At 61.7% G+C, this 18,561-nt stretch overlaps 1 protein-coding gene and 1 long non-coding RNA gene across 21 annotated transcripts in view; one reads left to right on the top strand and one right to left on the bottom strand.

Annotated features, from left to right (window-relative positions):
* MCF2L (MCF.2 cell line derived transforming sequence like) overlaps window positions 1-18,561 on the top strand; it is a 91,270-nt gene that overhangs the window by 16,574 nt on the left and 56,135 nt on the right. For 6 of the 20 annotated variants that reach the window (XR_003037595.2, XM_025000178.2, XM_025000179.2 and 3 more), the window contains exon 1: window positions 17,593-17,710. The exons of 7 other annotated variants lie outside the window; for them this stretch is intronic. Coding sequence is in view for 9 of the 13 variants with exons in the window: in XM_025000178.2 (XP_024855946.2) it covers window positions 17,674-17,710 (37 nt within the window). In the remaining 4 variants the exon portion in view is untranslated. Of the gene's footprint in view, window positions 1-7,165; window positions 7,342-7,383; window positions 7,455-7,476; window positions 7,586-8,530; window positions 8,791-13,068; window positions 14,984-17,592; window positions 17,711-18,561 lie in introns of those variants that run through there. 7 more of the 20 variants (XM_059892336.1, XM_010810996.4, XM_010810997.4 and 4 more) reach the window with 7 other exon arrangements.
* On the bottom strand, window positions 5,741-7,300 carry LOC101902815 (uncharacterized). The gene is made up of 2 exons (XR_236840.5): window positions 7,213-7,300; window positions 5,741-5,977 (listed from the first exon to the last, which is right to left on the bottom strand). It is a non-coding gene; the product is annotated as an uncharacterized lncRNA (long non-coding RNA).

Consider the following 18,561-nt stretch of genomic DNA (forward strand, 5'->3'; position numbering starts at 1 on the left):
GTGGGATGGGAGCCCTGGGTGACGCTGTGCTGCAGGTCCACAGGTTGTAACCACTGGGGGAATGGTCTCCTCGGGTGCGTCTTACGGCTGCACGTGAATCTGCAGTCGGCTTCCAAGAAGGAGGGTGATAACCCACAGCCCAGCCCCTCACTGCCGGCAAGTCCACATGTCCACGAGCGCCGTGCCCGACGCAGAATCTTACTTGAGGTGGGAAGGGGGGTTGGGGGGAAGAGCTTTCCTTTTAGATGGCTGTGACATTGACTGGCTTCAATTAAATATTTGCTATGGAGTTATAGGTTCAGATCCACACGTGTAAATAGATGTCAAGGTAGATTAACTCAATTTCAGTGACCTTGCTGTTTGTTGAACCTTGGAAAATACTGCCTCTAAGTTAAGCCTTGAAAAACTGACATTTCTGAAATTAAATCAGCTGTGTTTAAACATTCAGCGTTGGCAAATCACCAGCACAGTTCCAAGGTAATTGCTTCCTGCTGTGAGGGACCCCATGGCTGTGCCAGAGCTACAGTGCCCACTGCCCCTCCCCTCCCCCCTCCCCCTCCCACAATCCCCTCCCCTCCCCCACTGTCGCCACCCTCCCCCACTGTCCCCCTCCCCCACTGTCCCCCTCCCACAATCCCCTCCCTCCCCCACTGTCGCCACCCTCCCCCACTGTCCCCCTCCCCCACTGTCCCTCCCCTCCCCCACCATCCCCCTCCCCCACTGTCCCCCCTCCCCCACTGTCCCCACCCTCCCCCACTGTCCCCCTCCCCCACTGTCCCCCCTCCCACAATCCCCTCCCCTCCCCCACTGTCGCCACCCTCCCCCACTGTCCCCCCTCCCCCACTGTCCCCACCCTCCCCCACTGTCCCCCTCCCCCACTGTCCCCCCTCCCACAATCCCCTCCCCTCCCCCACTGTCCCCACCCTCCCGCACTGTCCCTCCCCTCCCCCACCATCCCCCTCCCCCACCGTCCCCACCCTCCCCCACCGTCCCCACCCTCCCCCACTGCCCCCACCCTCCCCCACTCCCCCTCTCCTCCCCCACTGCCCCTCCCCTCCCCCACTCCCCCTCCCCTCTCCCACTGCCCCGCGGGCACCAGCCTCCCGGTTGTTCCCTGTAGCCTCAGCGAGTAGCCCGCTCCCTGCATCCTGCATCTTTTCTGCTGACCATGTGGCCACATCTAGGGGAGCACCGAGGCCCCGTCGTGGCCCCCGAGCCCCTGCAGAGCCTCAGGGCCTGCACCTCCTGGCCTGGGGCTTCGGTATTCTGTGGCTTGCTGGGTGGGGAGAATCTGAACGTGTGTGATACAGAGTTAAAGCTGTTGCTACTAATCTTCTAAACAGAGTAATAAAGCAGCTTCCTGATCACAGGTTGGCTTGTTCTCCCGGGTTTACTGTTTTGGTCCAGAGTCCCTGGGGCAGGGGTATGAACAGCACCGAGCGCGTCAGCCCGGCCCAGAAGCCTGCCTTATCACTGCCCCCGTGACCCTATTGTGAGCGGCTTCCTCTCGCGGATCTCAGCTCCACCGCAGGGTGCGGGCAGCTCAGGAGGCAGGTGGCTGCCGTGGCCGCCTGGGGAGCAGGTGCCCCCGTTTGGGCAGTTGGTGCCCTGGGCATGCGGGTGGGTGCTAGGGTGACCCCTCTTGGGGCCCTGCTCCCTGCTAGGGGGCGGGGGTTGCGCCGCCTGGCCAGGGCCCTGTCTCGGCGTCTGTACTTCCTCCACGTGGTCTTGGTGGAAGGGATGCTTCCAGCCGTGACCTCTGTGGTGAAGGGCTGGCCACCAGACACCCGTTCTCAGGGGGTCTGGCCTTGGTGTCCGTCTCCTCCGGGTCCAGCAGGTGAAGGTGGACACCAGCAGACACGCATGGAGCCGCAGATGGTCCGGGGGGCCGTGGGAGCCTAAGATGGGGGCTGTGAGCTCGTCTCAAGGACTCACCTCTGCAGAGACACAAGGTTCAGTGGCAGAGAAGGGGCGGAAGTGGGGCTGCGCCCTGGACGGGGAGCAGGCGTGGCAGGGCTGGGGAGGGGGCTGCCCGCCCACCCGGGGGACTGTGCCGTGCCCAATGCCCTCCCGACGGGGCCGTTTGAGTCTCCTTCGGCCGCCCGCCTGGCCTTGCTCGGTGGATGGGAAATCATGAGCTGCTTCCACCCTAGAGCTTTTCCCACATTTGTCTTATCACCTGGTGAGGTTGTCAGGGCCCAGAGCACTGGTGGGGGGCTCAGAGTTCACCACCTCGACCTCAGACAGGGCTCATCGACACAGCTCAGGGACAGAAGGAGATGCCCCCCCTGCTCCCCCCGCCCCCGGGTCCTTCTGGCCTTTGGCCCTGGGTCTCCCACCCTCTGCTCCAGCCCCTGCGTCTGGGGCAGGAAGGTGGCCAAGGCCACTCCTGCCTTGCAGAGGGGATACCTGGGACACACACGTCCCCACGTCCCCGGGCAATGCCTGCCTAAGACACCCACCCTTAAAAATAGGAGATCCTGTCTTTTGTCACAGCGTGGACGGACTTGGAGGATGTTAGGCTGAGTGACGCAAGCAGGCAGCCTGCGACAAAGGCTGCGAGACCCACTGTGTGAGGTTTACTACTCAGGCCCGCAGGGGCCGGGGGGCTGCGGGGGAGGGTGCACGTGAGGAGGACAAGGACTCCGGGGCCAAGGGGAGTGTGCTGGGGTCAGACTGCTTGTGTCCCCCAAAGTTCATACGTTGAAATCGTGGTGGTGGTGTTTAGGAGGTGGGGCCTCTGGGGTCATGAGGGTGGAGCCCCGAGAATGAGATCAGCGCCCTGGAGAAGGGCCCCAGAGCGTCCCTGACCCCGCCTCCCATGTGAGGCTGCAGCGAGAGGTCCTGGGGGCTCCTCTCCAGACCCTGCCATGCCGGCCCCTTGGTCCTGGACGTCTGGCCTCCAGGACAGCGGGAGCTAAGTCTCTGTGGTCTCCGAGCCCTGGGCCCTGCATCCTGTAGCCTCCAAGCTGCCTGGGGCACGTGGGAGATGTACTGACCGCTTTGCACCTGAACGGGCAGAGCCTCTCTGACCTGGAGGCTGGTTGGGCCCCAGGAGACGTGCGGGCCTGATGCCCTGGGGACCCAGTGAAGGAGCCTGCAGGGAGGCAGCTGGGCTGGACGACAGTCTGCTGACACCCTTAGAATAAATGCAGAACCCGAGGAGGCTGATGCTCCGGGTCCCTGTGAGCAGGAGGGGGAAGCGCTGGGGGTCCCCCAGATCCTGTCCTGCATGGGGCGCCTGCAGCCCCGCAGAGCAGGGCTGAGTCGGGGTGTACCCCTTCCTGGGGGGGCGTCCCCACCTGCCCACTCCCAGCCCAGGAGCATTGCTCGGACCAGAGGCTCTTGTGAAACTGCCCTTAGAAGACCCTGTAAATTGCAGAGGGGATGATTACCAGTGGGGAAGCACCCTGAGTTTTGCATTCCCTGTTAGAACCCACACCCGCTGGGTCCCCTGCCGCCCTCAGGAATGTGGGGCCTGTCTCGGCCCCAAAAAGCAAAGCTGGAGACATAGGCCCCTGGCCCGCGGAGGTGACGCCTAACCTGGGCCTTGTGAGACAAGGTGTGGTCTGCAGGCCAAACTGGGCCGGGATCCCGCGGGCCTGAGGACCGGGGCCAGTGCCTTCGGTCCCTGCAGAGGGGGTCCTCCTGGGGACATTCTGCTGAGTCCAGCACTTGCCTGCGTTTGCCGTTAGATCAGCCTCAGTCCCGTCTCCAGGGCTCTGTCCTGATCTGAAACGTCTGTCTCCACCCCCCTGCACCTGCCCCCCGCCGTCTCGGGGTGGACGGGGTGCTCTTCTCTGGCATCTCCCTGGGGCAGGGCGCGGGCAGGGATGGGACACACATGCGTTCCTGTGGGTGACCTGCTGGGCTGTCTCGTGGGGACCCGTGTGACACCACTTGAAGCCAATTCGACGGTGGCTGCCTCCCCTGGAGCCTCTGCACCGCGGCTCGGCCGGGGAGCCCCCACCCCTTTTGTGTGGAAGCCCTTCTGGCCTCTCTCATAAGCACGCCCCCCCCCCCCCAGAGGTACAAGGCGGAATTAACTGGCTTCCGCATCCTGTGAGTTTAGGTGACAACGTGACACCTGTGTGTCCGTGGGCACCGCGGTGAGCAAGTCACCGTTTCCTTTCTGTGGGGAGAACTTTACCACCCACCTCGTAACGAAGTTGAACCTCACGGGGCTGTGTTGCTGCACGTTGCCCCCATGCTGCGCGCTGGAGCCCGGCACTTAAGCGCCACCCCCCAGGGTCCCTGCACGGGACTACCGTCCGCACTCCACTCTTTGTTACGGCTGAGCACTCTTCCACTGTGTGTGTGCAGCACACCCTATCTGTCCATTCATCCATCGCCGGACACGTAGGTTTCTCCCGTACCTTGGCTATTGGAAACAGTGCAGCGGGTAACATAGGGTACTTTTATTTTTCTGAATTAATGTTCTTGCCTTTTTTTTTTTTTTTTTTTTTCGGAAAATGCCCAGAAGTGGAATTCCCGGATCATAGGGCAGTCCTCAGTCTTCTGAGGCATCGCCTCGGTATTTCCATAGTGGCTGCGTGGATTTACACTCCCAGCAACAGTGCACGGGGGCTCCTTTTTCTGCCTCCCACAGCACTTGTCTGCTGGGGTTGTTCTGGCAGCTGTGAGGTGGCGCCTCCCCTGGTCTGGTCCCTGACGTCCGCAGCGTTGAGCACCACCCAGCGGTCCTCACGCTCTGTCCTGGCCGCCCCACAGCTGCCCTCTATCCCTGCGGCCAGGTGAATTCTGCCTTTCATCTTCTGGACGTTCTGTCTGCATCTTTGGGCCTGAGGTAGAGGAAAGGCAGCTGCCAGGGGTTTATCCCAGGGGCCCCTGGGGGGCAGGGACCCCCCCCCCAACCACGGCCTGCTCAGCAGGACCCGGGGGGAGATGCCCAGGAGAGGCGGGTGTGTCCTGAGATCCCTGGGATGCCCTCCTCAGACGGACGCCGGCTCCATGCCCGGGCTCACAGCTGCGGTCACAGGTGAAGCTGCCTGTCCATGGCCGCGAGTTCCTTCAGAGTGTCTGCTTTCCCCTGCTGCCCTGGCCCCACGCGGGAGCCTCTAGTGCAGGACGCAGCTGCACCCCGGCCTGGCGGGTGTCTCCGCCTGCCCCAGAGCCCCCACCTCGGACCCAACATGCACCCTTCAGCTCTCCTGTTTCTCGCCTCCCTTTCAGGCTGACTTTCCGGGACGGTTGCTAAGAGGATGTGTTTGGTAGCCAGGGATCATCTTGCATTCTGCCTCGCCACCTGGGCGCCACGCCGCCTCTGCTCTCTGGGAGGCCCGGCAATGGTGCAGATGAACCGCACCCTTGGGACACTCAGGCGAAGCCTCTCTCTGCGGGGTCGTGTCTGGGCCGTTCCCTAACTGTCCTCTATTGAACTGTAAGAGACTTGGGGGATGACATGCCAACTGGTCCGTGGCAGTGCTTCCCTGAAGCAAAGCCTGCTTTTTAGATTTCTGTTTGTGCGCCTGTGAGTTTGAACCCTGCCTCCAGCACCTCTGTGTGCCCTGGGGCAGTTACTGGATCTCTCTGTGCAGTGTTCTATTAAACAGGGTAGAAACAGCGCCTGCCTCCTAGATCCTTCTGAAGATTAAATCAGTTCACACCAGGAAGGAGCTACTTAGGAGGGTCCCTGGAACACAGAAGTGCTACATAGTGTCTGATGGGATTGTTACGACTGCTGCACTTCAGTCAATAGTAAATGACTTTTGTAGCAAGATAGCCCCAAGTGTGCTATAATATAAAGAAAGAGTAAAAGTTTGATACAGACTCAGTGAGAGGGGGAAGGAGGGAGGGAGAGACGGTCAGGGGATCGTGGAGGCCGTAAGTCTGAGGTGTCCAGCGCAGCCACAGGGTGGGAACCGGGAAGAGCTGAATCTGGCCCTTCTGGAGGCAGAATTCCCTCTGCCTCGAGGACATCAGTCTTTTCCTCTTCAACTGATTGAACGAGGCCCACCTGCAACAGAGAGGGTGACCGGCTGGTCTCCACATTCACCTCGGCTACAGAATACCCTCAAAATGACATCCAGACCATTGGAGCAAACACCCCGGCACGGAGGCCAGCAGACTCAGCCGTGAAGCCGAGGTGTTGGCTGCTTGGTCCCTGAAATGCCCCAGAGCAAGGTGCTCCAGGACACAGAGAGGAAGGAAGCTGAGAGAGACCGAGCGGGAACCTTAGATGAAGGGAACAGTGGTCAGCCAGCGAAGCACAGAGGGGGGCTGATAGTGCAGCTGGACATCGGGGGTCAACAAGCCCTTGGGGGCTTGCCACCTTCCTCCCCAAACCACCCCCAACTGGGATGTGGGCACACCCTGTGTTGACATGAGCTGCCCACTTGAATTTCCCAAACCACTTAAGGAACCAGGCACCTGCTCCTCAAACACTCCATCTGTAAGGTCAGCCCCTCCGTGGGAAGACACCCGTCAGGGTCCGGGCGCATACAGGGTTCGCGCCTCCCTGGGAAATGGCGCTGGGCCCGGGGACACGCATGACTGGCTTCTGCAGGGCGCCGGGGTGTAGAATGCCCTGGGTGGCTTCGGGCCAAGCATGGCGAGATCGCGGGGCTGGAGCCTGGGCGCGCGCTTCCCTCCTACGCCTCGCGTCCTTGGGCAGGCGCCGGCCACCGGACCACCGCGAACCCACCGACCCGCTCGCGGGGGGCGGCGCGGGCGGCATGCGACGGCGCGGGGAGGGCGCGCCCGGCTGCTGCGGCCTCTGCACCTGCCCGGGGGCCGCCGGAGGTAACAGTGGGCAGGCTCCGTACTCGCGCCTCGGCGGCTCCCCGCTCCGCTCCGGGGAGGGCGCAGAGACCCGGGGCTGGAGGGGTGGGCCGGGCTGCGGGCTGAGGTCCCGGCGGGGTGAGCCGGTCCGCGGGGCTCCCAGGTGGCCGCGGGGTGCACTGGTCGAGGGCCCAGGTCGGCGCGAGGGAGCGCGCGGAACGGTCGAAGGATCCGCGGGTGCGCGCGGGGGCCCCGGGTGACTGCACCCGGGGTGCACTTGTGGAACGCCTTGCTCGCCGCGCGGGGGTGCACTCGCTGGGTGCCCAGGTAGCTGCGGAGAGACGCGGGGCGCGCACCGCTTCCGCTTCCGCCGAGCAGCCCCCCCACGCGCCCCCTCGGCGGGGCTCGGGACCAATCCCGGGCAGGCGGCGCGGCAGCCCCCTCCCCAGCGCCTCCCCTCCCCCGAAGCACCTCTGGTGCAGAGGAAGCCCGGGCTGCAGGACCGTTCTGCGCTGCGGAGAATGAGGTTCTGGCTGAGACATGAAGAGATGGCCCTGGAGGAAATGGTGCAGAGATTGAATGCGGTTTCCAAGCGCACTGGTAGGAGGAGCCGCCGGCCCCAAGCCCGTTCTTGAGCTTGACATCATGTGCTGAGTCTCGGGAGACGCGCCTGGTTTCTGGGTGGCGGGCTGCATCTCTTTTTCCAAGCGGAGGTAACAGGACAGTGGAATGATGGCTCTGATCTGGCAACTGACAGGCTCCTTGGCCGGTCAGCCCGATTTTATTCTGCCTGGAAAGGTGGCCAGGATGGCAGACTGGTGATGGGCTTTCTGGGCGACCGCAGGTTTGTTTGTGGAGCCGTGATCTGAAATCTGCTCATTCAGCCTGCGTTGGGCTGCGCGTGCTGCAGTCGCAAACGTGTTTGTGGCTCGAAAAGAATGTGAGCCTGGGGCTTTCTGAGTTGGTGTGGGGCTGGAGGGGGGGTGTCGAAGCTGGTTTTGAGGAGGGAGGGTCCGATCCATCAGGGAGGTCTTTCTCCACCAGATAGGATGTGAGCCTGAGACAGATGCTGGAACGTGGCTTGGGTGTGGAGAGGGAGATGGCTGATGGATGCTGTTTTCAGCACCGAGTGAAGGATGACTCACAATTGGTTTTGAGGAGAAGTTTCCCCATGTTTGCTTGGATTCAGGAGGGCCGTGCGCTGGCCGGGCTGGGCACTGCCTTCGGTTGGTCACTTCTGAGCTTTCCTGTGTGTGTGCAGAGCCCTGTCAGCCAGGGCTGGCTCTCCTCGAGACGAAGAGGAGACGGTTGTGCACCATTAAAAGTGAGCTGCTGGGTTTTTCCTGATGTTGCTGTGCTGCGTCACGGACTGTTGCCTCATCATCTAAGGAACACTTTCCTGAGAGGTTAGGTTTGATCAGTCACTTGGTGTAGGTGTGGTAGCCCCCCCGACACATGCCTCTCCCACCCCTCTATCATAAGCACGAGACCCAGCAGATCTGAGAACAGAGTGGTGGCGAAGCCAGTGTGAACACTCCATGTGTGGTGGTCTGAGACCCTGGGGGTTGTTCTGTGTTTAATGGTGATTTTGGTGTTAAAAGTACTGGACTTGTGATAAATGGGTCAAAGCACAGGAAGCCCCTCTGCCGTCTGCCCCTTGTTCTCAGGAGGGTGGCTCCCGGGTCTGACGCACGAGTCCTGCTGTGCGTGGTGCAGCGTGCGGCGTGCAGCTGAGGTGAGGGGCGCGGACCGGTGCCCGTCACCCTGGAGGGAGGCATCCTCGGGCCCCTGCGCTGGGCTGGAGTCGGGATTACAGAGCAGTGGGAACTGGTCCAAGGGGTGATGTCATCCCTGGGCCTCAGGGCCGGAGGCTTCCTGGTGAGCCAGGGAGACGCGTGTGCACTCTGATGGCAAGGAGACTGACTTCCAGGAGCGGGGTGGTGCTGGGCACCCCCTAAACTGTGAAGACTGCCGCCTGGCTCTCTGCTGTGTGTCCTCGGACACAACGGTGCTCTGATGGCTCCCCTCCGCCAAGACTCTGAAACCCAGGTAAACGCGGTCTGGTGAGCACCTGGCCGCTTGGTTGGGGGAGGACCTGCCTCCTCCCTTGGCACAAACCCAGGTGCCACCAGCTGGGGCTGAGACTCGTGTGTCCTGCGGTGTTGATGGGGCCGCCGTGAGCCCCCCAGCAGCCCAGGTCTGCATCCCCAGCACTGCTGCAGAGGAAGCCCCCTGTGTAGCAGAACGGCTCTGACTGGAGGTCACAGAGGTCACCTGGATGCTGCTGTTGTGATTCAGGGCAGGGGTGGGGTGGGGATGGGCTTGGAGCTGAGGCTTGGGCTCTGGGGCCTCCCGGGGCTGCACGGAGCTGGACCGTGTGGCCCGCCCTGGGCTGGTGGGACTTGCTCTCCATCCGCCATGGGGCCCCTCTGCTCCCTGATCTCAGCCCTGGGTTTACTGTCCCCGCCCCCCTCCCCTCCGCAGGACGTCATTGGGTTAGTCCACCTGGGCGGGGATGAAGCTTGCTGCCTGTGTGGTCTGTGAGGCTGCTGACCTTGGGAATTTACACTCTCTGAGCTCTCTCTCTCAGTCTTGAATCACGAAGCCAGGTGCCCTTCCCACGGCCGAGGCTCCCCTTCTGTGTAGTCGGGCTGCTTTTCCAGAGTTGCCGTTGTTGTGGTTTTCTCCCTAGATTAGCAGTAAGTGGTGACAGAGTGAGAAACGTTTGAGGGAGAAAGGCTAATGGATGGAGCCCATTAAGCCTCTCCCTAACACGGAAGAGTGGTTCAGACAGAGCGTCGGAACCTTCTGGAGGGAGTCATCCCAGACCCCGGGCGTCCCTGGAGCCTCTGATCCAGGAAGTCAGGGGCCTGAGCTCTGCATTTTTAAGGTCTCGGGTGATACTCATGGTGCCGGGCCAGGAACCTTACTTGAAGAACCACTGAGCAGAAGGGCCCCTGGTGTCCCCTCTCCAGGGCTGATGGTGAGCAGTCAGTACTAGCTCTCTCCCGACATGCATGGATGCATACTTCATCATGGAACTTGCGCTGGTCGTCTACTTTACATGTGGTAACATACATGCTTCAGTGTCCAGACGGATGGATGAGGGTGGATGGAGGCATGGATGGATGAAAAGACAGTCGCTCAGTCATGTCTGACTCTTACGACCCCATGAAATGTAGGTTCCTCTGTCCGTGGGATTTCTCAGGCAGGAATCCTGGAGTGGGTTGCCATTTCCTTCTCCAGGTTAAAACACAAGCTCTGTCATATTTAAAGTGTTCGTGCCCCCAGTGAGGACTCGCAGCTCCTGGCTCTTCGCGTGTTGAAGGGACAAGTCACTGGGCGTGAGTGACGAGGCCGCCCCACCCCCCAGGCTCGAGTGCATCAGGGACACTTGCCCTCTAGTCTGGCACCGCCCATCTTCCCATCTCCTACACCAGCTTTCCACAATCCAAGAAACGAATCCCAGCTGCGTCCCAGCCGCTCGGCCAGCCTCTTGGGACCTTCGTCCTGGGACCTTCGTCCAGCAGCATCTGGGTCCGTGGTATTCACGCATCTGCTGCGTTCCTTTTAAGGACCTGGGCGCCCCTCGGCTGTGTCCTCCGGAAGCTGTATTCAGGCTTTCAGTTGCAGGCTGCTCAGCAGCCCAGCTGGTGTTTGATGTTCCCATCCTGCCCGAATCCCACAGTCTTCCCATCCTGTCACGAAGACCGCAGTTGCCCTGAGCTTGTGAAAAGCTCAGCTGAAGCACAGTCGTCCAGGTGATTGGTTTAAAGGCAGGATGGGAGGTGAGAGGGTGGGCATCCTCCCCGCCACAGGAGCGGGGGCTCAGTCTCCCCATCTGTGAAGTGGGTCACGAGAGCTCCTGCCTCCAGGGTTGACGTCACAGAAGCTCGTGTGGGCGGGTGCCCGGGTCACGGTCCCTGCCGCCATTCAGTTCAGTTCAGTCGCTCAGTTGTGTCCGACTCTTTTCGACCCCATGAATCACAGCACGCCAGGCCTCCCTGTCCATCACCAACTCCCGGAGTTCACCCAGACTCACGTCCATCGAGTCAGTGATGCCATCCAGCCATCTCATCCTCTGTCGTCCCCTTCTCCTCCTGCCCCCAATCCCTCCCAGCATCAGAGTCTTTTCCAATGAGTCAGCTCTTCTCATGAGGTGGCCAAAGTACTGGAGTTTCAGCTTTAGCATCCTTCCTTCCAAAGAAATCCTGCCATTAATGCTATTAACTGTTGTTCGACTAACCTCCCAGGGGCTCAAGGCCGGGGTTCTCCCAGGGAGTGAGAAGTGGGGGGAGGCGCTCAGGGAGCAAGGACCACACCCGTGATCCAGGCAGAGAGGCCGGCGCATGGAGGGCGCCCAGCGGCACGTCCGGGCCCCGCGCCCGGGGCGGGAGCCCCAGCCTGGAGCCTTTGCTCGGCCCAGACCCACAGACGCACCCGTGTGCGAGGAAGTCCAGCTGTGGGTAGGAGGCTCCGGGAAAGCGTAAAGCTGGAAAGAGAGTGACCGTTCTTTCTGTGCTTCAGAGAGTAGGTGCCTTCTGTATCTCTAGATGGAGTCAGCGAACGTTCCGGGTTTCTGCTTTATTCCATCATTAACTGCGTGACGGGAGCAAGCCCAGTCCCCAAAGCAGGGCCGGCTCCTCGTCCTCGACCTCGCCCTGTGTGGCCGTGGCCCTCCTTCCCCAAAGGGGAGAACTGGAACCAACATGTCACCAAACGATGACTTCCGGGACAGATACTAGGTGTGGTGAGCTGGGGCCCTTCATATGACCTTACTTTTCTGAGAGTGCTTTGTCTTTAAAAACAGAATTGTTTAGCCTCTTGATTCCTGAATCCTTCTTAAGGGTAACATGTGTTTGATATTTGAAAAGTGAAAGTCACTCAGTCATGTCCAACTGTTTGGGACCCCATGGAGTATACAGTCCATGGAACTCTCCAGCCTGGAATACTGGAGTGGGTAGCCTTTCCCTTCTCCAAGGGATCTTCCCAACTCAGGGATTGAACCTAGGTCTCCTGCATTGCAGGCGGATTCTTTACCAGCTGAGCCACCAGGGAAGCCCAAGAACACCGGGGTGGGTAGCCTGTCCCTTCTCCAGCGGATCTTCCTGACCCAGAAATCGAGCTGGGGTCTCCTGCATTGCAGGTGGATTCTTTACCAACTGAGCTATCAGGGAAGCCCTGCTATTTGAATAACAAAATACGGAAGGCTGTTGAACGCGCAGAGACGGTGGGGCTCCGTGCTTTATCGGTCATGTGACTGTTCGCCTCCATCAGTTCTGAGAGGAGTGAAGTTCTCACTGTCTTCCCGTCTGAAACCCCCCCTTACTGTTGACAGGATCACGTGTTCCTATGGATTCTTTCATTCAGTCACTCTTGGACCTTAGGGCGCAGAACCAAGGTCAGGCCAGCACCTCGTGGAGTGGACGGCGAGGTTCTGTCTGGACCCGGAAGCTTCAGTGGGCGCAGTCCTCGGACGTGACCGTCACTCACTGTGATTGGTGTCAGAACCGAGTGGTTCATGGGCGGCATGCTTGCTCCCAAGGAAACAAAGGAAAACCTTTATGTAAAATTTGGCTCGGCCACGTCCCAACCTGTGTCTTGGAAAGAATTTTGCAAACATGCTTAGGGAGGAGCTGGATCACCTTGTCATCGTGGTCAGTGTTGTAAGACCCAGGCGGCACTGGTGGTAAAGGATCCACCTGCCAACGCAGGAGATGCCAGAGACCCAGCTTCGATCCCTGGTTCTGGAAGCTGCCTTGGAGAAGGGAATGGCAACCAGCTCCAGTGTTCTTGCCTGGAGAATCCCATGGACAGAGGAGCCTGGCGGGCTGCGGTCTATGGGGTCGCATAGGTGGGACACGACTGAGCGCCTCACACGCACGCACAGTCACGTGACCTGGGCATCGTCTCCAGACGTCGCAACGGTTGTTCCATCAGGTGTGCCGTGACCTTTATGTAAGAACGTAAGCGCATCATTTAAAAAGCTCATTGTTAAGAGTAACCAGTTCCAGACTCTACAGGCCTGTTTCTCCATGGACAGCTTTATTCCAGGTTACAGAAACCTCCGAGCACTGGAGCCGTAGCGAGGTTACCCCCATCGCCCAGCCCCAGAGCTTCCTTTGTCAGAAGGAAGACGTGTCCCTGGAAGTAACAGGAAGCGTCACCCTACTAGACGCAGAGCAATTTAGGAGGGGCTGGTTGCCTGGCGGCCTTGGGGACTGTCAGCGGGTGGGGCCCAGGCTGTGGCCGAGAGTGGAGCCAGGGACGAGCTGAGGTGTGCAGAGAAGAGGGCCATCGGGGTGGCCCCTGAAGACCTCGGTGCCGGGCAGCAGGACAGCGGGCCTCCTGCCCCATGTGGCTGGGCGCCCACTCAAGGGAAGGCCCGGTAGGGACAAGGCGGGAGGGGGTGCTTGCCCGTGCCCTGCTGGGCTGGGGGGCCAGGGCGCCTCAGGTTGCTCCCCTGTGTTCTGGCCTCACGGGCACTCGCCGGCCCCGTCGGGGAGCCTGCTGTGTGCACGTGTCCGGAGAAGACGAGGGGCAGACTGTCCGCAGGCTCTGATGGCACTGCTCCCAGCCCGCCTGTACCCTGGAAGGACTGATTCTTCAGTCCCCCAGCGTCTCACTTGGCATCAGACAGGCTCCGAGTGACCCTCTGCTCCCCTGGCGTGAGCAGCTTGGCTGTTTCACTGCCAAGAGCCTTAAGTTGCTCCCACTTATTGATAGGCATTTCCTGCTAATTTGAGGCCACGTTGTGTGATGTACACCCCTGGGCCCAGCAGTGCAAGGCCAGTTCTCAGGCGGCCTTCAGCGTCCCCGGCTGCTCACACGGAAGGGTGGCCAGCGTCCTGCGCGAAGCCCTGGCTCCCGGGTGCCTGTGATGGTTCACGGGGTCTTGGGGAGGAAATGCCCACCGACTGCCGGGAGAGTCCTGCAGAATCTCAGATGCTTGGGAATTCGAGGCTGTGAACGTGCAGGACAGAAACGTGCCTGTTGTGACCGAGGTCCCACACAGAGCTGACTTTTGGGGAAGAGTTTAGTTAGCAACAGTTTTAAAACATAATCAGGTATTTAGGAGACAGCGGGTTAACCCCAGCGGCTTGGCAGGAGGCCCGTGTCTGGTCATGAACCATCTGGGTGGGTGCTCATTCTGACTCACTGGCCCGACCCCCAGGATTCAGGGTTCTTTGGGGCAATGGCACGCACACAGGGAGGGACATGGCTCAAAGTCCTGCTCACTGTGGGTCCCAGAGCCTGTGGGGGCTGCTCCTGTGGACCGTGGGGACCATTTCCACATGGCTGCCCTGAGGCCCCGCACCCTGGTCTCGGGGTGGCCTGCATCCCAGAGTTGCCACATCAAACGCACCATCTGTTTCCTCGGATCGTGAGCCAGGCCGGCCTCTCGGGAAGCCAGTGAGAAGACGCAAGCATGGATGGCGTCTGCTCCACCTCGGGGTCGGTCCTGTTGGGAACGCCTGTGCGAGGAGGTGAACCACGGCCCCAGAAAGGGAGGCCCAGCTGCTCCCAGGGTGCCGATGCAGCACGCGCCCTGGGACAGTTCGGGGCTGCCCCAAGGCCTCGTCGAGGGGCAGGCTCGGAGCCTCTCTGTGCAAAGTGTCGCCGGCCAAACAAAGCTGCAATCGGTTTCCTCTCTGCGAGCTGCAGTGCCGGGCGGCGGAACTGCCGGTTTATTTCCAGAGCCCGGCCACGTCCCCTGAGGCCCTCCCGCTCCTGCTGTTTGGACACGAGGCTTCCTGAGCTTGGAAGGGTTTTTGCTCCGCGGCCCCCGAGGCTGGGAACTCCGCACACAAGCCCACCCCCGAGGAAGGAGGAAGGAAACGCCCAGGACTTGCACGTAGGCCGCCTCGCCCGCCTCAGGAGCCCCTCTCTGACCGCCAGGCGTGCCCTCCGCGTTCCTCCACTGCCCCTTGGACGCCCGGAGTCCCGGGGGCCGCAGCCTGGACGCTCACATTGCCCCGAGGTCTCCGTCTTGGCGCATCCTGGGGTCAGCCCGGCTCTCCAGCGTCCCCCACAGAGCCCTGCAGGGCGGCCCTCGGGGGAGCCGGGGCTGAAGACCGGGAGCCGCCACCGCTGCCTCCTCCTCGGTGGGGAGACTTCAGGACCATGGCCAAGAGGGGAGCGTCCCGCGGAGCCCGGGGGGCTCCCCAGCGCTGGCTCCGCCTGCCACCCCTGCTGCAGCGCTGGAGGCATCGCCGGGCGGCCTCGATGCGCCCGCAGCCTGGTGAGAGGGGACGTGGTGGCCCCATCTGCAGGCATGAGGGGGGGGCCCTCAGTGGGTGACAACTCTCTGGATATTTCTTTTACCAAAATTCATATGCCACTCACAAGCCTGTTAAGAAAGGTAGGCTAGAGACGTTGTTTCAGTCGCCCCGACCAAGGCTGGAGCGTGGTCGCCTCAGTTTACTTTGCCCTCTGGTCCCAGGGCCCTGGACCCTGCCCAGGAGCACTCTGGGGAGGACGCGGGAAGAAGGCTCAGCAGACAGCACCGGAGAGGTCTCGGGGCTCACGCTGGCTGCGGCAGGGGCAGAGCGCCCCCAGGGCTGACCCCTCTGTCCTGCCCCTCGGCCTGGAGCCCCCCGCGTCCTCTGGAGGCCAGGAGCCAGAGGGTGGTGCTGACCACGGGGGCACTCAGGGCCCCGCGGGGCATCAGGGGGAGTCTGTGCCCAGACGCCTGTGTGTCTGCTGCATGCAGGACGTCAGAGCAAAGGTCAGAGCCGCCCCTCGGGCTGCGTCCTCTCCTACTCCAGCAAGGCCGTCGTCACCTGGCGCGGGCGGAGAGCGTCTGGGGAGGACACCGGGAGCGCCAGGCGGGGCTGACCCCGTGGACTCAGCTCCTCACTGACGCTCGTGGCCGTGGTTCTGCGCTGGGCTCCATCCGTGCGCAGGACTCAGGACCTTTCGCCAGGAGTCTGCTGGCTCCTGTGCTGACTCAGGCCTGGGGGTCATCACCAGAGGCCTGTGTGCCCACCTGGCCCCAGGGCTGTGCCTGTGCGGCGAGCCTCTCCCATCCTCCTCCCAAGTCTGCTGTGCGCCGGGCACTCCACACGGTGGGGGGGGTCCCCGAGTCATCTGACAGGATGTGCCCTGGCCTTGGGGATCTGCACCCCAGCTGCTGGGGGTGCCCAGGATCCCCTAGTCCTGGAAGGACTGAACTGCCTTGATGCTTGGGGGCCTTGTGCGGGGAGGGGAGGCTGGGGGCTGAGTCTCCCCCCCTTCCAGGTGCGGGGCAGGACAGGCGACCTAGTGCTCCAGGGGCCCCTCGGAGTGAGGCCCCAGAGCACCTCTCTCAGAAGTGGGGACCCCAGGGTCCCGTCTGGGCGGAGCAGGGGTGGCTGTGAGCTGCGGAGGGCTGCCCCGGGGTGGGGGAGGGGGTGGGGATGCGGCTGGAGCAGCTGCTGGGTTCCTGGTCAATGGGAGATGCCTCTGCTGTGCCCTGCCCACCAGCGCTCAGACTAGGGTGGACAACGGGCAGTTTCGGGCTCTGACACATGCGGCCCCAGGTGGTGTGGTTCCATGCAGCCTCACCTCCCGCGCTGGCCACCCCTCCCCACTGCCCAGCCTTCCCCCACTGCCCACCCCTCCCCCTCCCTCACTGTCCACCCTCCCCGCAATGCCCACCCCTCCCCCACTGCCCACCCCTCCCCACTGCCCACCCCTCCCCCTCTCCACTGTTCACCCCTCCCCCACCACCCAGCCCTCCCCCACTGCCCGCCCCCCTCTCACTGTCCACCCTCCCCCCAATGCCCACCCCTCCCCCACTGTCCACCCCTCCCCACTGCCCACCCCTCCCTCTCTCCACTGTTCACCCCTCCCCCACCGCCCAGCCCTCCCCCACTGTCCACCCCTCCCCCTCCCTCACTGCCTGCCCCTCCTCTCACTGTGCGCCCCCTGCCCGCACTGCTCAGCCTGGCATCCTGGGGATACGTGTCCTCCACTATAGGGATAGTGCCGAGCCTGGGTGCCCACGACCTCCCTTTTCCTGCTCTGCCCTCGGCTTTCCTCCCACTTGTGAGTCTGCCGAGGCTCCTCCACGCTCGTGTCTGGGTTGGGCTCTCCTCTGCGTCCGGTGGAAAGAAGCCCCTTCAGGTTGGGGGATGGTCCAAGTCAGCTTCCCGCTGCAAGTGAGGGCTCAGGAGACAGTGGCTGCAAGGCGAGGTGTGCTTTGATCGCCAGAGTGGACATGAGCAGCTCGCGAAGAGGAAGTCAGGGACAGATTGCTGCGTCTGCTCTGTTCCTCCAAGGAGCCGCCACCTTTCAGAAGCAGGACTCCGTTGAGCTGTGGGGAGGGGCGTCCACTCACCTCGGACACTTGGGACTGAGTCCCAGTGAGCAGGGAAACCAGCTGTATCCTGCAAATTTGAAAGTTCTCCACAGGGACGTTCCAGGTTGTCAGGGACTGTTCTACACAGAACCAGAACTGATTTTTTAAAAAGCGGTGAACAAACAAACAAAAAAAGCGGTGAACACATCTGGGGTTTCCCAGGTGGCGCAGTGGTAAAGAACCCACCTGCCAATGCAGGAGATGCAAGGGACATGGGTTCCATCCCTGGGTCGGGAAGATCCCCTGGAGAAGGGAATGGCAACCCTCCAGGCAGTGTTCTCGCCTGGAGAATCCCATAGACAGAGGAGCCTGGTGGGCTACAGTCCATGGGGTCACACAGAGTTGGACATGACTGGCCACACACACACATACATGTGAGGCACGTGGGTGAGCTGAGTGAGCCCAGAATTTCCCTTATGAGCTTCCCAGCAGCTGATGCAAAAAGGGGAAACGTTTGGACGCAAGGTCACACGCTCAAAAAAACGAAAGGTTCTTCCGGAAGGAATTCCAGAGGAGCGCAGTCGACCGGCGGGTGCACTGAAACCCTCAAGGGGGTGTCTTTGGGATGTTTCCTTTCTTTTGGGAAATCGATGCACCCGAAATTGTTGAATACGGCACTGGCTGTGGGTAAGGCCCTTTCAGACGCGGCCGAGGTTCTGGCGTTTGCCTGGGCCCTCTGCCTGTTCGGGAGAGCCCTGTGACGCGGGGTCTGACCCGGGCCCAGACAGGCTCAGGGTCATCATGCTCCGGGCGCCAGGTCAGGGCCGCGGGGCCGCTGTGCCGTGGGTCTGGGAGGCGGGGGCCGGACGTGGGCAGCGAGGGTGGCCCGGAGCCTGGTTTCCTTAGAGTGGCTGCAGTGTGCGCGTGTTTCGGGAATGCAGCCAGCACGCGGGTCTCTCCCACAGTGGGCCTGTCGTTTGTGAGCCTGGTTTTCATCCAGCAGTGGCAGACGCCACGGCAACGGTCGTCCAGTTTAGCTCCTGGAGAACAGGCTGGGAGCTGGTGGGATCTCCGTAGACAGACAGGACACGTTTTAGTCAAAGTGCTTTCTCAGAGGATGTCCTCACCTCGAGGGGTCTCCCTGCGGGCTGTACTCAAACCTGTGGTGAGGAGACACTCCACAGTCAGAGGAAATCTGGTGATCCTTAGTGTTTCTGTTATTTTGAGTTTCAAGCAACTTGGTTGAAGTCCCTGCTCTGGCCTCTGAGCTAAACTCCCCAATTTCCCCAGACTCGAGGTGGATGTGGTGCGGGGGTCAGGTGTGGGGGTCTGTGTGGGGTCAGGTGTGGGGGTCTGTGTGTGTGGGGTCAGGCGTGTGGGTCTGTGTGTGTGGGGTCAGGCGTGTGGGTCCGTGTGTGGGGTCAGGTGTGTGGGTCTGTGTTGTGTGGGGTCAGGTGTGTGGGTCTGAGGTCAGGCGTGTGGGTCTGTGTGGGGTCAGGCGTGTGGGTCTGTGTGTGGGGTCAGGCGTGTGGGTCTGT

This window comes from Bos taurus, chromosome 12 (assembly GCF_002263795.3).
Source record: "Bos taurus isolate L1 Dominette 01449 registration number 42190680 breed Hereford chromosome 12, ARS-UCD2.0, whole genome shotgun sequence".
Taxonomy (NCBI): Eukaryota; Metazoa; Chordata; class Mammalia; order Artiodactyla; family Bovidae; genus Bos; species Bos taurus.